Source organism: Dreissena polymorpha, chromosome 3, assembly GCF_020536995.1.
Source record: "Dreissena polymorpha isolate Duluth1 chromosome 3, UMN_Dpol_1.0, whole genome shotgun sequence".
Taxonomy (NCBI): domain Eukaryota; kingdom Metazoa; phylum Mollusca; class Bivalvia; order Myida; family Dreissenidae; genus Dreissena; species Dreissena polymorpha.
Window position 1 is genome coordinate 72,222,668 of NC_068357.1, and position 17,784 is coordinate 72,240,451.

Below are 17,784 nucleotides of genomic sequence, written 5' to 3' on the forward strand. Positions count from 1 at the left end.
TGAATAGATTGCTTCAATATGACCTAGGGAGAATGAATAGATTGATTCAATAAGACCTAGGGACAATCAATAGATTGGTTACACGAGGTCTTTTGACATTGAAAAGATTGCTGCAGTATGTCAATCAAAACATCAAATTCAATTTATAACGTTTATGATACATGTTTCAGACCAGCTGAGCAGAGTGGCTACAACTCCCAGTCTTTAACGGGTATGTTTGTTACCTTTGACACTGAGGCTCAAATTTACTCTTCCTATCCTTCCAAAATACATTATTTATATGCCCCCTTTCGAAGAAGAGGGTGTATATTGTTTTGCTCATGTCGGTTGGTCCGCTGTCGGTCAGTCCATCCGTCGGTCCGTCCACCAGATGGTTTACGGATTATAACTCAAGAATGCTAGGCCTAGGATCATGAAACTTCATAGGTACATTAATCATGACTGGCAGATGACCCCTATTGATTTTCAGGTCACTAGGTCAAAGGTCAAGGTCACAGTGACTTGAAAAATTAAAATGGTTTCCGGATAATAACTCAAGAATGCTTAAGCCTAGGATCATGAAACTTACTAGGTACATAGATCATGACTGGCAGATGACCCCTATTGATTTTCAGGTCACAAGGTCAATGGTCAAGGTCACAGTCACTCGCAATAGTAAAATGGTTTTCGGATGATTACTCAAGAATGCTTACGCCTAGGATCATGAAACTTCATAGGTACATTGATCATGACTGGCAAATGACCCCTATTGATTTTCAGGTCACTAGGTCAAAGGTCAAGGTCACAGTGACTCGAAACAGTAAAATGGTTTCCGGATGATAACTCAAGAATGCTTACGCCTAGGATCATGAAACTTCATAGGTACATTGATATTAACTTGCAGATGACCCCTACAGATTTTCAGGTCACTAGGTTAAAGGTCAAGGTCACAGTGACTCGAAATAGTAAAATGGTTTCCGGATGATAACTCAAGAATGCTTACGTCTAGGATCATGAAACTTCATAGGTACATTGATCATGACTGGCAGATGACCCCTATTAATTTTCAGGTCACTAGGTCAAAGGTCAAGGTCACAGTAATTCGAAACAGTAAAATGGTTTCCTGATGATAACTCAAGAATAATTAGGCCTAGGATAATGAAACTTCATAGGTACATCGATCATGACTGGCAGATGACCCCTATTGATTTTCAGGTCACTAGGTCAAAGGTCAAGGTTATAGTGACAAAAAACGTATTCACACAATGGCTGCCACTAAAACTGACAGCCCATATGGGGGGCTTACATTTTTTACAAACAGCCCTTGTTTACATTGGACTTGTCTTATAAAGTTGTAATCTAAAGTTGCTGGTTACTGACAACATGACAGGTAAATAAATAAACATGAATGTTTTTTAGGAATAAAGATGACATGTTATCAAATGATGATCTATAATGAAATTATGGAAACAGTTCTGTTTCCCAAATTATACAGCGTATTTATGTGAAGGATTGAAGTTTAAATTTGAGCTGAGAGTTGCATGAAATAGACAAGACTTTTACTGCCTCTTTAGAATTACTGAAACTAAAAACTAATCTAGAAGTCTGCATGACCTAGACTTACAAAAAATCTACATTATAATGTCACTTATAAACTCTCGTGCATTTTTTATTGCGTTGAGCTTGATTTAAATAGTTTAAATGAATTAGATGATGATGTTGATGTTAGAATTGGGCTACCCGTGTTAATTGCTTGTAGAAATAGTTAAAATAGTTTTAGTACTCATAATGCTTTAACAAATAATGCTGAATATGTAGTTTATTTGCATTTTAAATTGTTTGAAATGTAAACACAAAACTGTTTGGACATGTATTTGAGAATACACTACAATATTTAAGTGTTCAATCAGTAATTGCTGTTTTTGCATTTCTTAATTTGATGAAAATTATGTTGTAGGTCTGCTAGGTGTTTCTCTTTTACACAGAGGTGATTGAATTTTGAGATTTGTATTATATTCCTGAATTTATTCAAAAGCTATGTTTACTCCCCAATGTCTGTGAAATTTAATTTGTAGTTCATTTATTAATTTATTTTTTGGGCAAATTTATTACGGGTTACCTTATTAATTTTTCCTTGTCAGCGTATTTATCCATTCCCTTATATTTAACAATAGTTTATAATTTATATAGATACATATTATGTTACAAACCAGACCAGAAAATTATCTGACCATGTATCTGTGTCAAATACGGGCTGTGCATTATATACATATTAGGTCAAAAGACTTTCTTATCCAGTCAGTAATATCATTACTTGTATAAATTCTGGAATATTAACTGAAAAGCACAAGGTTAATTTTACATTAAGTTTTGTTAAGCAATTTAAAGCATTCATGTAAGGAAGCAATCAGTCTCAATGGCTCATTTTCTGTCTTTAATTTGAATATGAACAAGGGCAAACACAGTCGCAGCACATATTAAAGTACCGTTCTGTCAAGGCTGGTGTATGGTGCAGTTCAAAGCATGCTTGATAATGCTATAAAGAATGGTATTCAGGAAGATATATAAATTACACAGCTTTTTACTGACAAAGCATGATATGATATGAGGTGGTAAATTTATAAATTGAGCGACACTGTATCACACCACTCAATCTCAGTTAAAAGCAGTGTTACCAATATTTCCTGGTTTTAACTGTTATAAACATGAATTTCGCTTGTGAACTGGTGCTTGATAGCATCTGTTGCATATGTTAGTGTATATTAATTGCATAATTATGTTATATGTGTTACGTGTATGGTTATTTGATTAAAAGATATCTTTAAAATCCTTCAAGCTGTTGACTTAAAATGAATAATTTTATACACATGTACTACATCTATATACATGTTTTTTTGTTTTTTGTTAGTTTTCCAAGGTCAGTTATATTGATTAATCTGGGGTTTTCCTAATCATTCCTTACCTATTTTAATCTGGAAGCAATGGTTTGCTAGTTTGTTTGGTACATTTCACTCACATTTGCCATGTATTATGGACTTCCTAATTGCATATTTTTATATAAATGCAAGTTTTCTGTCATGAATGGGTATTTTGTTTGTAATTACCAGATTGCATTCAATTTATAAACACATTTTCTTTTACCTTTTATATGTGATTAACTGTTCTTTTAAAAATGAATCCCCAAGTTTTCACTGTTGCACTGTCAGTATTTCTACCAAATAGAAATATATAAATGAATCAACTGAAATTATTTATATAACATTTATATAAAACAGTTCTGATAATGTTTTTAGCTCAACTGAGCACAACGTGCTCATGGTGAGCTTTTGTGATCGCCTTTTGTCCATCGTCCATTGTGCGACTTCAACATTTGCCTTGTTCACTCTCTAGAGGCCACATTTATCGTCCAATCTTCATGAAATTTGGTCAGAAAATTGGTCTTAATGATATCTTGGATGAGTTCGAAAATGGTTACGTTTGCTTGAAAAACATGGCTGCCAAGGGGCGGTGCATTTTTCCTTATATTGCTATAGTAAAATCTTGTTTACACTCTAGAGACCTCATTTATTGCCCAATCTTCATGAAATTTGGTCAGAAGATTAATACCAATAATATTTTGGACAAGTTCGAAAATGATGCCGTTGGGTTGAAAAACATGGCCGCCAGGGGGCGGGGCATTTTTCCTATATGGCTATAGTAAAACCTTGTTAACACTCTAGAGGCTACATTTATTGTCCAATCTTCATGAAACTTGCTCAGATGATTTGTCCCAATGATATCTTGGATGAATTCAAAAATGGTAGTCTTTCCTTGAAAAACATTGCTGCCAAGGGGCGGGGCATCTTTCCTTATATGGCTATATTAAAATCTTGTAAAAAATCTAGAGGCCACATTTATTGTCCGATCTTCATGAAACTTGGTCAGAACATTCATCCCAATTATATCTTGGACGAGTTCGAAAATGATGCCGGTTGGTTGAAAAACATGGCCGCTAGGGGACGGGGCATTTTTTCCTATATGACTATAGTAAAACCTTGTTAAAACTCTAGTTATGTTAATTATAAAGTACTGCTTTAATGTATTCTTACAATGAAGACAATGTTAAGTTAATATCCTTCCTATTTTGCATATTAAACTTGCAAAAATCTATAGATTCTTAAAATTAAATAACACTATTAATTCATAACCTCTTTAAAATTATTTATTATGCCCCCCTTCGAAGAAGAGGGGGTATATTGCTTTGCACATGTCGGTCTGTCAGTCCGTCCACCAGGTGGTTTCTGGATGATAACTCAAGAACGCTTGGGCCTAGGATCATGAAACTTAATAGGAACATTGATCATGACTCCCAGATGACCCCTATTGATTTTGAGGTCACTAGGTCAAAGGTCAAGGTCATGGTGACACGAAATAGTAAAATGGTTTCCGGATGATAAGTCAAGAACGCTTATGCCTAGGATCATGAAACTTCATAGATACATTGATCGTGACTCGCAGATGACTCCTATTGATTTTCAGGTCACTAGGTCAAAGGTCAAGGTCACGGTGACCCGAAATAGTCAAATGGTTTCCGGATGATAACTCAAGAACACTTATGCTTAGGATCATGAAACTTCATAGATACATTGATCTTGACTTGCAGATGACCCCTATTGATTTTGAGATCACTAGGTCAAAGGTCAAGGTCACAGTGACCCGAAATAGTAAAATGGTTTCCGGATGATAACTCAAGAACGCTTATGCCTAGGATCATGAAACTTCATAGGTACATTGATCATGACTCGCAGATGACCCCTATTGATTTTCAGGTCACTAGGTCAAAGGTCAAGGTCACGGTGACTCAACTTAGAAAAATGGTTTCCAGATGATAACTCAAAAACGCTTACGCCTAGGATTATGGGTACATTGATCACGACTTGCAGATGACCCCTATTGACTTTCAGGTCACTAGGTCAAAGGTCATGGTGACTTGACACAGTAAAATGGTTTCTGGATGATAACACAAGAAAGCTTACGCCTAGGATCATGAAACTTCATAGGTACATTGATCATGACTCGCAGATGACCCCTATTGATTTTCAGGTCGCTATGTCAAAGGTCAAGGTCACAGTGCCAAAAAAACGTATTCACACAATGGCTGCCACTACAACTGACAGCCAATATGGGGGGGGGGGGGGGCATGCATGTTTTACAAACAGCCCTTGTTTAAGGTAGCGGTCTATTATGATATTAAGTTTAATTTCTATTTTAAATTTCTGGTGATGGTTTTGTGATTTAAAGTTTTTATTGATTTTTGTTGCCATGGTTACTGTGGTAAATGTGCTGTTTAATTTTGATCTACTATTTTTATTTTTGCAGAAAAATCATTGGAAGGTAAATAGAAATATTTGTAGAACTTGAGTGTTTGTGCTGCATTTTATAGCAAGTATCTTTCTTTAACTTTTTCTTCCACACAGGAGCATAACTTTAACTGTGAAATATATGTTTTTATTAGAATCTTTCTTTCATATCCTAACACAATGTATCTTCATTCTGCAAATAAATTGTGTCATCATAACCCTGATAAACTTTGTTTCACAGCTGTATGACATTTGGTGTTCGATTGTTTTCAAAAAGAAATATCCCTTTTTGTTCTTTTTATGTGCCAGATATTTGTTCATATGGTAAGCCAGCAGTTCTTAGTGCCCTCTGGTTTGTTTGTTTCATAGTTTTGTATAGTATAACACTACAAGTTTACACTGCTCCAACTGGTTGTTATGAGCCAACAAGCAAACTTATTTAACCCTTTACCACTTAGAAACATATTTTGATGCATTTGTAGTCCTTCAGAAAATTAAATTTAATGAAAAACCTTCCTTATTAGATTCAAGTTTTAAGGGCTTCATTGCCAACACTTAGATACTGATGAGCAGCAAACAGCGTAAAACCTGAACAGACTGCGAGTAACTCGCAGGCTGTTCTGGTTTTATGCTGTTTTTACATAGCCATTTTTACTTTGCCTCTGAGTGGGAAAGGGTTGAAGCCACACACCTTGAAGTGCAATACATGGCATAGTAAATTTAAGTACATGTATAAATAAAAAAACATATTTAATATATGCCAATTTGAATATATCTTGTGGTTACAAGATGGAAATCCGTCTCTTTTGTGCTTTAAAACTTAAAATAATCCAGTTTGTCGAAATGGACATATACGTCTATAAATCCTACTTTCGGTTTTAAATGCGGTACAGTTTGAAAAATAATAAATTACTTGTTAACTAGGCTATATTTTAAATTTTATCTATCAAAATAAGAATATATCTGGTGGTTACAAGGTAGAAATCCGTTTTTTGCGTTTGAACTTAAAAATACTCACGTTGGTCGAAATGTATGTATACGTATAGAAATCCTACTTTTGGTTTTAAAATTCAAACAAAAATTATAAATTACTTGCTAACTAGGCTAGAGATTTTATGACAAATTTGCACACTTCCAAATTGCATCTATATGTATTGATTAACATGTACTTCATTTCAAGGTGTGTGGCTTTAACAACAGAGCTCCAGATATGTTATTACATGTATTCTACCCACATCTAGACTATTATGTATCTGTTTGGCTCCAAACGGCTCTTCATGAATTGTGCATATGTTCACAATATTTGTATCAATAAGGACGTTTGTTTTGTAAAGACTGTAGAGTTTAACAGCATTATGCTTAAATAATGATCTTCTGTATCTCTCCTTTTCTGTTGACTGCTTCTTAGGTTTGAACTGTTAGCATCTTGTTCTTCATATTTATTCTTTTTTTTTACATTGTATCAGGCATTTGAAAAATTTGATGTACATTTGTTTTTGTTGATATTAAATGATATTTTTGTGAGATACTTTACCTAACCTAACTGTGTTAACTGTTGTTTGTATATGAAAGTCAATGGTCCATTATTGAGTTTATATTAAAAGGACCATAAAATAGCACTGTATTGAGAGCGTGTCCACTGAGTCCTTGTTGTGGAAGAGTTCCAACATTATTTGTGCACAGGCTAATCAGAAATGACACTTTCCTCTTTTATGGAATTTTTTATGTCCCCCACTATAGTAGTGGGGGACATATTGTTTTTGCCCTGTCTGTTGGTTGGTTGTTCTGTTGGTTGGTTGGTGGGTCTGTTGGTTTGCGCCAACTTTAACATTTTGCAATAACTTTTGCTATATTGAAGATAGCAACTTCATATTTGGCATGCATGTGTATCTCATGAAGCTGCACATTTTGAGTGGTAAAAGGTCAAGGTCATCCTTCAAGGTCAGAGGTCAAATATATGTGGCCAAAATCGCTCATTTTATGAATTCTTTTGCAATATTGAAGATAGCAACTTCATATTTGGCATGCATGTGTATCTCATGGAGCTGCACATTTTGAGTGGTGAAAGGTCAAGGTCATCCTTCAAGGTCAGAGGTCAAATCTTTGTGGCCCAAATCGCTTATTTTATGAATACTTTTGCAATATTGAGGATAGCAACTTGATATTTGGCATGCATGTGTATCTCATGGAGCTGCACATTTTGAGTGATGAAAGGTCAAGGTCATCCTCCAAGGTCAGAGGTCAAATATATGTGGCCCAAATTGCTTATTTTATGAATACTTTTGCAATATTGAAGATAGCAACTTGATATTTGGCATGCATGTGTATCTCATGGAGCTGCACATTTTGAGTGGTGAAAGGTCAAGGTCATCCTTCAAGGTCAAATATATGGGTCGAAATTGCTCATGTAATGTCACTTCTGCAATATTGAAGCTAGCAATTTTATATTTGAAATGCGTGTGTATCGCAAGGAGCTGCACATTTTGAGTGGTGAAGGGTCAAGGTCAAGGCCATTTTTCAAGGTCAAACGTCATATGGGGGACATTGTGTTTCACAAACACATCTTGTTGTTTAAACAAAGTATCTTCTAACCAAAAATGCAAACTTTTGGGAAAGTTTCATCCCTCATTAGCCTTTGCCTACTGCACTGGCTTATCTGGGTCAATACTTGATGCACATCCATTAAGACTGGTTTTCCCAAAGAACAGCTCATTTTTTATTTTTCAAAAGCTTGGGCTTTTGTTTCTTCAACATTACCTATTAAATTTGGGCGCATTGACCCAAAAGCAAAATTAACTTTTTCATTGGTATCAGAAGTTTCGCAAAAAACTAAGTTTATAGCATGTGTTCTACAATAGAAGTAGTAAGGACAAGAATTTTTCTACTGACAATGTTTCTGGAGATTGATTGTTTGCTATAGCGGTAGTCGTCATTTACTTCTGAAATGCACTGGTAAAATAAAATAAGTGAAATAAAGTAAGGGCCCATCTGGAGCTCTGATTCTTTTATTGTGCACTAGAAGTCGATTTGTTTTAAGCTTTAATATATGATGGCTAACCAATACTTGTGAGTTTTATATACTTACATAAAGTATTGTCCAATTAGATACTAATATAGCTCCACCAGAAAAGAATCAATAAGCATCTTATTACTTTCCTTGTTCTCCGTTCTTCATTTTGATATTTCGAGTTCACTTAAATGTGTTGTAGAAAATATAATCACCCTAGTAGCTTGTTTTTGTGCTTAAGCACAAATATTTAATTTCCTGATATTCTTCAATTAAGGTTAATAAAAATGTTTCTTATATGCCTATTACTAAACCATATAGTATAATGAAAAATACCTAGCTAATAATTGTTGATTTATCAACTGTAGGTAGTGATCAGAATGATGACAGCTGAACAAATTTATTGACTGAATTATCATTAGTAATCTTGTTAATGGAATGCATATTGATTTCTGAATTCCATCTGCAAACATTAGGCCTATGCTATATAACAAATATTGTTAAAAATGAATATTATCATATAGTTTCTGGCAGGGATCATATTTTCCCGCAACATCAATCGGTCTGGATATAAATGGGCAAAACGTATCCGAAAATTTATGTCCGAAATCATGACAAATTACGTTAAAATATATACCATTGATTTTGCCATTCATGAAGGTGATATAATAAATGTACAAGTAAAATTCCCTTAGGCATTTTTTTTTACTAAACGGAACAAGTTTTCTCAACTGGTTTTAACATTTACTTTCTGCAGTTATTTCTCAACTACAAGTACAGGAATTAAAAATTAAATAAATAAAAAACCGAGAGCTTTATAAAGCTGTATATTTTCTGTTGTCAGATCTATGCTTGGAAAAGCGAGTCTTCTACAGAATGATCTCTGGTCTTCATGCAAGCATTAACATCCACCTGTCTCACCAATATCTGTTCCCAGGTGAGTGTTTGTTTGTCTACAGGGCCCGTATTCATCAACCTATTCTTAGACTTAATAATAACTTAAGTCTAAGAATTGTTTGGTGAATACCGGCCCGGGTCTATATTCACCAGTCCTACAAATACCTGTTCTAATGTCAGTGTGCTTATGTTGATCTACATTCACCTGTCCAACAAATACCTGTTCACAGGTCAGTGTTTGTATGTTGGTCTACATTCACCTGTCTTACAAATACCTGTTCTCAGGTCAGTGTTAGTATGTTGGTCTCAATTTACCCATCCTACAAATATCTGTTCTCAGGCCAGTGTTAGTATGTTTGTCTACATTCACCTGTCCTACAAATACCTGTTCTCAGGTAAGTGTTAGTATGATTTTCTACATTCACCTGTCCTACAAATAGTTGTTCTCAGGTAAGTGTTAGTATGATTTTCTACATTCACCTGTCCTACAAATACCTGTTCTCAGGTCAGTGTTAGTATGGTGGTCTACATTCACCTGTCTTACAAATAACTGTTCTCAGGTCAGTGTTAGAATGTTGGTCTACATTCACCCATCCTACAAATACATGTTCTCAGGTCAGTGCTAGTATGTTGGTCTACATTTACCTGTCCTACAAATACCTGTTCTAGGGTCAGTTTTAGTATGTTGGTCTACATTCACCCGTCCTACAAATACCTGTTCTCGGGTCAGTGTTAGTATGTTGGTGTACATTCAACTGTCCTACAAATACCTGTTCTCAGGTCAGTGTTAGTATGTTGGTCGACATTCACCTGTCCTACAAATACCGGTTCTAGGGTCAGTGTTAGTATGTTGGTCTACATTCAACCGTCCTACAAATACCTTTTACCGCTGAGTCCAAACATGTGTTGAGGGGGCATAACTTTCTGTAACATTTAGTTTTTTTTTAATATGGTATTTCGTTCAGTATTTAATGTTGCTGTAGTAGGCACTTGTACCATGGTTTAAAGGCATGCAAAACAGATAAAGATAGGCAAAACTGTGTTTGATTATAAATATTTTACAATATTAAGTAACAATTTTCATGCAAAATATTCATCGATCATGAATTATCACAATAAAACAATTTATTATAGAAATATGGTTAAGTTTAAGATTAAAGCCTGAGTACAAAATGAATGCACTTCAACTTAGTAACAAGTGTTCTATCAAGGAAATGACACTAAATTTACAGCTTCAACCTGCTATGGTATTGAAACATGGGGACCAAATAATGATGAGTTTCAAAGCCGCTTTGATCACGAGAAGACAGATGGTCGTGGTCCCCAGTGGCTCAAGAATCTCTACTTCACATACCTGGTGGAGTTGAGGGCCTTGGAAAAGGCTGCTCCCTACCTGGAACAGGTGCGCATGGGATTTCAGTCATTCAGAACCTTTTTTTATCTCACATGCTTATGTTGCTTCTTGGCCCTTTTTGGAATGTTATAGGTTACCTTTGTAGTGAAAAATTTAAAGATTCAATTCTGGGTTTTGTGGGGAAAAAGAAAATACAAATTTTATATGAAGTTGTGAAACAGATATTGAATTTCACAAATGCTGCAAAGTCATTTATATGTGTTTGCATGAATTTTATGGTTTATTAACAAAAGACAATTTCATGGACTCATATATTTGTGTTATTATAAAAAAGATCCCTGTGGAATTAGTTTGTTTGGGTGCCAGAGTATTTACAACATGTAAATGTGATAAATGTCACTACAAGAGAGGGTCCCTGATTATCACGTGCCAATTAGGAACTAGTGCATTGCTAGTAATCTGTAGTAAACAGGTTAACCCTTTACCACTTTACCACTTAGATATGTATTTTGACGTGTGTGTAGTCCTATATAAAGTTGCATTTTAATTAAACACCTTTTTACTAAATTCAAGTTTTAAAGCTTTCATTTCCAAACCTTAGATACTGATGAGGAACAAACAGCATAAAACCTGAACAGACTGCGAGTTACTTGCAGGCTGTTCTGGTTTTATGCTGGTGGCAAAAGCCATTTTCAATTTGCTGCTGAGTGGCAAAGGGTTAAATTGTCATCAATTTGAGAAGTTACAAATATTACAGGAAATGTGAAGTGTCAGTTAAGTAAACAATATAATCATACTTGAAATATTTTGTTCACATCAAAATGGAATCATTTGATGAAAATTTTAATTTAACCTTGTTGTGAGACACCTGAAAATGATCTTTCATTTGACCTAGTAATGCACCATAAAAAGTGACAATTTTAAAAGTAAATTCTGGCCAATATTGAAGAAAAATATGCTTACCATTTGTGTAAATGCAAACATATACCCTTTTCCTCCTTTATACCCATTTCTCTATATAAAGATATAATAGAATTGATGTCCTTAAAGGATAGGTATTCACTTTTTTTAACATTCTGAACTTATGGTATGCGCACATCGGACACTGTGCAGATTTAATTATAACTTCAAAAGTCTGCATGAACGGAACGGATGGCCAAAAGCAACACTAAAATGAATCAGTATCTAAATTTGATCAGATCTTATACTTCATGTGTGTGTATGTGTTTTCAGGAGGACTATTTCACGGGTGATGATGAGGAAGATGTCAGTTTAAAGAAGGGCATCAAAGACTTGCTGAGAGTGATCAAGTAAAGACTGTGCTGAAGCTTATGTATTTTGATGAACAATGACCTGTGTCATGCAAAAATGCAACATCAGCCAGTATAGCTCTTTACCAGTGGTCACATCTGTGCAGTCAGGTCAGGAGCTACTCTGCCAACTTATGAGATTGATAAATCTTGCTTGAGTTTACAACACACAAGGTAGCTCCTGCAAAGACTGGTCTAGAGCTGCGCTGACTGCATATGTCATAAGACCCATTTTCGCATGATGCAGCTTATTTATTTCACCCAATTAGTTTGCAAGTATTTGCTATATTGAAGGAAACAATGTTGCACAATTTATTTTGTTTTTATTAAGATTGGTATTTTGTGTTCAATCTTTACACCTGATTCTCTCTATTTTCACATTGTTCTCAGTCAGTATGTAAGTATGCATATGCAATGAAAAATTAGAAATAAGATGACTCTACATGCATTCCATTTAAGGTTTATTGATAGAAAAAAACACATCTCAAGGCTTCTAAGCTGATACGAAATTGGGAACATTGTCTGAATCATACATTTCATTTTTGTTTTGCAGAGAATTCCCGAATCATTTTGATGAGAGCAGGTTGTTCAGAGGAAATAAGAAAGAAGCAAAAGCTTTAAAGGTAATTAGGTTTTGAAGTAAATTAATGTAAATGCAATCGGTATATTGGGATTTATATGAGCCGTGCTCTGTGAAAAAGGGGTTTAATGCATGTGCGTAAAGTGTCGTCCCAGATTAGTCTGTGCAGTCTTCATAGGCTAATCAGGGATGACACTTTCCGCAAAAACTTAATTTTTGCTAAGAGAAGACTTTCTTGAAATAAAAAATATCATAAAAGCAGAAAGTGTCGTCCTTCATTAGCCTATGCGAACTGCACAGGCTAATCTGGCACGACACTTTACGCACATTCATTAAACTCCCTTTTCAGAGAGCATCACTCATATAAATATATGTGTGTCATGAGAAATCTAGGATTGATGCATGTTTGAACCTCCCAAACAATACTGGATGTCTGCCTTTGAATGATACTACTTTACGTTAATATTTGTGCTAAGTAGTGTTGCATAACATCTCGATATGAAAACAGTAAGTGTCTTTATCTATGCAATCATTTACATTTTCTGTGATTTTTATCTTTTACAGCCATTTAAAATTTTAATTAAATTGTTCATTTATATAACACACTATATTTTTGTCCCCTACCGGTTTCACCGGAGGGGACTTGTGGTTTTCGCTCTGTGCGTCTGTGAGTCTGTCTGTCTGTCACACTTTTCTGGATCCTGCGATAACTTTAAAACTTCTTCATATTTTTTCATGACACTTGAAACATGGATAGATGGCAATATGGACATTATGCACGTCATTTCATTTTGTTCCTACGTCAAAAATTATGGTTGCTATGGCAACAAATAGACTAGAAATACTGCTGAAAATAGTGGTTTTCTGTATCCTGCGATAACTTTAAAAGTTCTTCATATTTTTTCATGAAACTTAAGACATGGATAGATGGCAATATGGACATTATGCACGTCTTTTCATTTTGTTCCTACGTCAAAAATTATGGTTGTTATGGAAACAAATATATAAAAAAATTGACAATGGTAGAATTTCTGACAATGGTGGAGTCGGTAGGGGACATATATTGCTTGGCAATAGTCTTGTTATTTATGTCTTCATTTCTTAATAAATTGTTATCATGTTTATTAGTAATATTTAATTAATTTTTTTTCTTTAGATCACATGCAAAGTGTATTTAATCTGGGCTGTTACAGTGTTGAGCCACAAGAATTGTATTTAAAAAAAATCAAAACCTAGAAACAACAACTGTTTTAATCAAAGGATATTTCACAAGATGTTTACATGTATTTGTAGCAAGAGTTCCGTGAACATTTCCGCAACATCTCACGGATCATGGACTGTGTAGGCTGTGATAAGTGTAAACTATGGGGAAAGATCCAGGTAAATCATGCTCACATTGGTTTATATAGTGTAAACTCTGGGGAGAAAAATCCAGGTAAATCATGCTCACATTGGTTTATATAGTGTAAACTCTGGGGAGAAAAATCCAGGTAAATCATGCTCACATTGGTTTATATAGTGTAAACTCTGGGAAAAAATCCAGGTAAATCATGCTCACATTGGTTTATATAGTGTAAACTCTGGGAAAAAATCCAGGTAAATCATGCTCACATTGGTCTATATAGTGTAAACTCTGGGGAAAAATCCAGGTAAATCATGCTCACATTGGTTTATATACACATCACACATATTCCAGGTTTTGCTTACAAAGGCTTACTAAAGTGTTACAGCAACAAAATAGCATGAATAAGCTTTTGTTTAACTACTGGAAAGTATTTTGATTTTTAGAATAATTAGTATGACTATGTGTTGAAGACTTTTTAATTATAAATAACGACTTTTTATTATAAATAACAACTAAAAAATACTATAAATTGATAGTATGATCTGGATACATTTTATTTAAAGAAAGGGGTCTATAATCAAAATATGTTGAATGAGCATGTAACCCAGCTAAACAATCACCCTGATTTAATGACTGCTAGTGTGGGCATATTTTTCAAGACAAAATTGGTTTAGAAAAGTAAATTGGATTTTATCTTCACACTTATGAGCATATAAGAAGTGCTGACAGGTTTAACCCTTAATTTAATGAGAGGTGAAAGGTCTAATGACCATTACTAAAAAAAGAAATAGACCGTGCTGTGTGAAAAAGAGGTTTAATGCATGTGCCTGATATGTTGTCCCAGATAAGCCAGTGCAGTCTGCACAGGCTAATCAGGGTCGACACTTTCCGCTTTTATGATATTTTTCATTTCAAGAAAGTCTCTTCTTAGCAAAAATCAAGTTTAGGCCGAAAGTGTCGTCCCTGGTTAACCTGTATGGACTGCACAGGCTAATCTGGGACGACACTTTACGCATATGCATTAAACCCCCTTTTCACAGAGCGTGACTCAAATGCACTAAATACTGTGGCATATTGACAGGTGCAAGGGATGGGTACAGCCCTTAAGATCCTGTTCTCTGGAGACGGTATGGGGCCACAGTCCACAGTGTCAGCAGGTTCCAAGCGCAAGTTTCAGCTCAGACGTACAGAAATTGTCTCACTTTTCAACGCATTTGGCAGGTAACAAGTTATGCAGCCAAAGGATAACAAAAAAAAAGAGAACATTAAATATCTTTACTGTCTGTTGCATTATATTTAGGAGATGCAGAATTGTCTGCTTTAAATTGTATTTGTTAGATTAGTATTTTAGTGACAAACGTTTTTGTTGGTAGGCTCCTGGTGAAGCGGAAATATTTGGAAAAAAGTAATTTGAAAATTGGCTTTTTTATGAACATTTATCCAAATTGTAGTGTCTCTTGATTCTATTGCTGTAAACTATTTTCAGAAGTATATTAATATTCTTGAGAGTTTACTTTTTCTATCATAAACAAAGACACGCAATTTAACAGTACTAAAATGGACACCATAAAAATATTTCAACATTTCTTTTTGTAAACTAATTGTCTTCAAACTCTCCTGGGCAGATTGTCATCAAGCATTCATGCTGTGGAAGAGTTTAGACGAAGGTTGAGTTGACACTAGCCTGAACTGCTAGGGACTTCACACTTCAGACTCGACACTTAGGACTTGGGACTTCAGGCTCAGATCTGTGACTTGGCGGGACACGTGCATCTCAAAACACGATCTTTTATCTCACATTGCATGATGATTTGTGCTGTTGTTAATCCATGTAGATATAGATGTGATCATTGCTAATTTACATGAATGTGTCTGCGAATTCCTGATTCATTTGTCATCAAATGTTGATAATTACAAAAAAGCTAAAATAGTTTTGTCCCATTTAAGTAGGTGAGGGTATATTGCTTGACAAAAATCTGTTCATCAGTATAGCAGTAGACCAAAACTTGTCCAAGTTACATGTATGACTATCAAATCTTAAGACAAAGTTTCTTAAAATTTGTTATTTGATTTATTGCAACTAATAAAGGATCCTGTTGAAATGTGGTTTCAAAGTCAACACCCATTTGATTACAGAAACATACACAAAAATGAGACCTTTTCTATTGTGTAACCTTAGATGTTTTTTGTGATTCTTGCGTTAAATGTAAACTTAATAAATAAAAGTAACAATGTGGAGTTGATTTCATTAAAAAATTGTAATTGGTCAATTACCATTTAACATTGTGTTTATTTTCAATTGAAATATCAATTAAAATAAAAAAATATTTGGTATTATAAGCGAATTAAACATATTTTAAAATTCTGCTTAAAAAATATTCCACATAAAAAATTACCCCTGGAAGGGCCTTTATCCCTTTCCACTAAGGAAGGGAAATTAAATATTCTCTAGTTATACAGCAGATTTTGTAGGCCAAATGTCAATATCTAGCAAAACATTAAATGGATTGTTAGGTGAAGGAAAAACTATTAAAACAGTTTACATATGAATTTAATAACTGGTGACTATTTAGCCTGCGTCCTTTGAACTTTGTGAGCAGGTAGGTCATGACTAGTTTACCCTTTCCCCCTTAAGAAGCAAAGTGAAAATGGCTTTGTAAAAACAGCATAAAACCAGAACAGCCTGTGAGTAACTTGTAGTCTGTTCAGGTTTTATGCTGTTTGCTGCTAATCAGCATCTAAGGGTTGGAAATGAAGCCTTTAAAACTTAAATCTAGTAAGAAAGGTATTGAAATTAAATTAAACTTTCTAAGGGACTGTAAATGCGTCAAAATATGTATCAAAGTGGTAAACGGTTTAAGTTCCTTTATGAATAATAGGCCTGTCTTAGATCAGAATCAAACTGAGCATTTGGTGTCAACATGGTTTGGTCTATACCTATGATAACCTTAGATCTTGGAAACCTAATGAATTGGTATGTAATTACCACAAGTAGAATATTGAATCAAAGGTCAATATGAAACAACAAAAATTGTATCAATAAAGTTGTAATGAACATGTGCGGTGCTCTTTGAAAAAGGGGTTTAATGCATGTGCGTAAAGTGTCGTCAGCACAGGCTAATTTGGGACGACACTGTCCGCTTTTATGGTATTTTTCGTTTAAAGATAGTCTCTTCTTAGCAAAAATCCAGTTCAGGCGGAAAGTGTTGTCCCTGATTAGCCTGTGCTGACTGCACTTTATGCACATGCATTAAACCCCTTTTTCACAGAGCCTGAAGTATTGCACCTAAATGGCTCTGAACATGAATGGGGCACATCATTCTGTTTTGTATGACTAGTTTTGGTTTAAACTATAAACATACATGATACTATTGCATATGGATTACAGATATAAAAGTTGTAAATACTATAAATATTTATGAATTGTGATTGCTGTTTACAATTTACAAAATGACAATCCACATATTTTTTTCAAGTTCAATGATGTTATATAGCAGAATACAAATGCAAAAGGTTATGAATGAATTAATATTATCTGAAATAAAATGATATTTGTTTACTAGTACTGAAGCAATTTTGGTATTTAAGCAATAAAATAATTAGGCTTCTATTTGCTTGATTGACATTCCAATATTCGTGGTATTTTTCTGCATTTATTGTTTTGAAAATGTCATGTTTATGTGCTTATTCTCTATATTCAATTCAAGAGACAATTTGTATATAGTTTAAAAGACATTTTCTCTGTTCAAGAACTCTATTTGTTGAAGACATAAAAGTACCATAACAAACCATATCTTCAATCTAAAATCAAACAGAAGGTATCCAAGAACATGTAAAATGAAGGAAAAAAAAATCATAAAAATATCCAGATATCTTCTTCTGTTGAATATTGTTTAAACTATGCCATCATTTTCTATATGTATGTGAGGTGCTGTCTAATATATTTTTAAAGTTCAAGTTATTTTATCACACT

General features: G+C 34.4%; 1 protein-coding gene across 2 annotated transcripts in view; it reads left to right on the forward strand.

Moving 5' to 3' along the window:
* LOC127874718 (ERO1-like protein beta) overlaps nucleotides 1–16,092 on the forward strand; it is a 37,125-nt gene extending 21,033 nt beyond the window's left edge. The window contains exons 8-16 of one of the 2 annotated variants that reach the window (XM_052419256.1): nucleotides 171–211; nucleotides 5,338–5,352; nucleotides 9,170–9,262; nucleotides 10,455–10,624; nucleotides 11,810–11,886; nucleotides 12,440–12,509; nucleotides 13,760–13,846; nucleotides 14,893–15,032; nucleotides 15,437–16,092. In XM_052419256.1, the coding sequence (XP_052275216.1) occupies nucleotides 171–211; nucleotides 5,338–5,352; nucleotides 9,170–9,262; nucleotides 10,455–10,624; nucleotides 11,810–11,886; nucleotides 12,440–12,509; nucleotides 13,760–13,846; nucleotides 14,893–15,032; nucleotides 15,437–15,488 (745 nt within the window). In that variant the 3' untranslated portion in view covers nucleotides 15,489–16,092. The remainder of the gene's footprint in view (nucleotides 1–170; nucleotides 212–5,337; nucleotides 5,353–9,169; nucleotides 9,263–10,454; nucleotides 10,625–11,809; nucleotides 11,887–12,439; nucleotides 12,510–13,759; nucleotides 13,847–14,892; nucleotides 15,033–15,436) is intronic. The other variant, XM_052419257.1, reaches the window with a different exon arrangement.
* The last annotated feature ends 1,692 nt before the right edge of the window (nucleotides 16,093–17,784 follow it).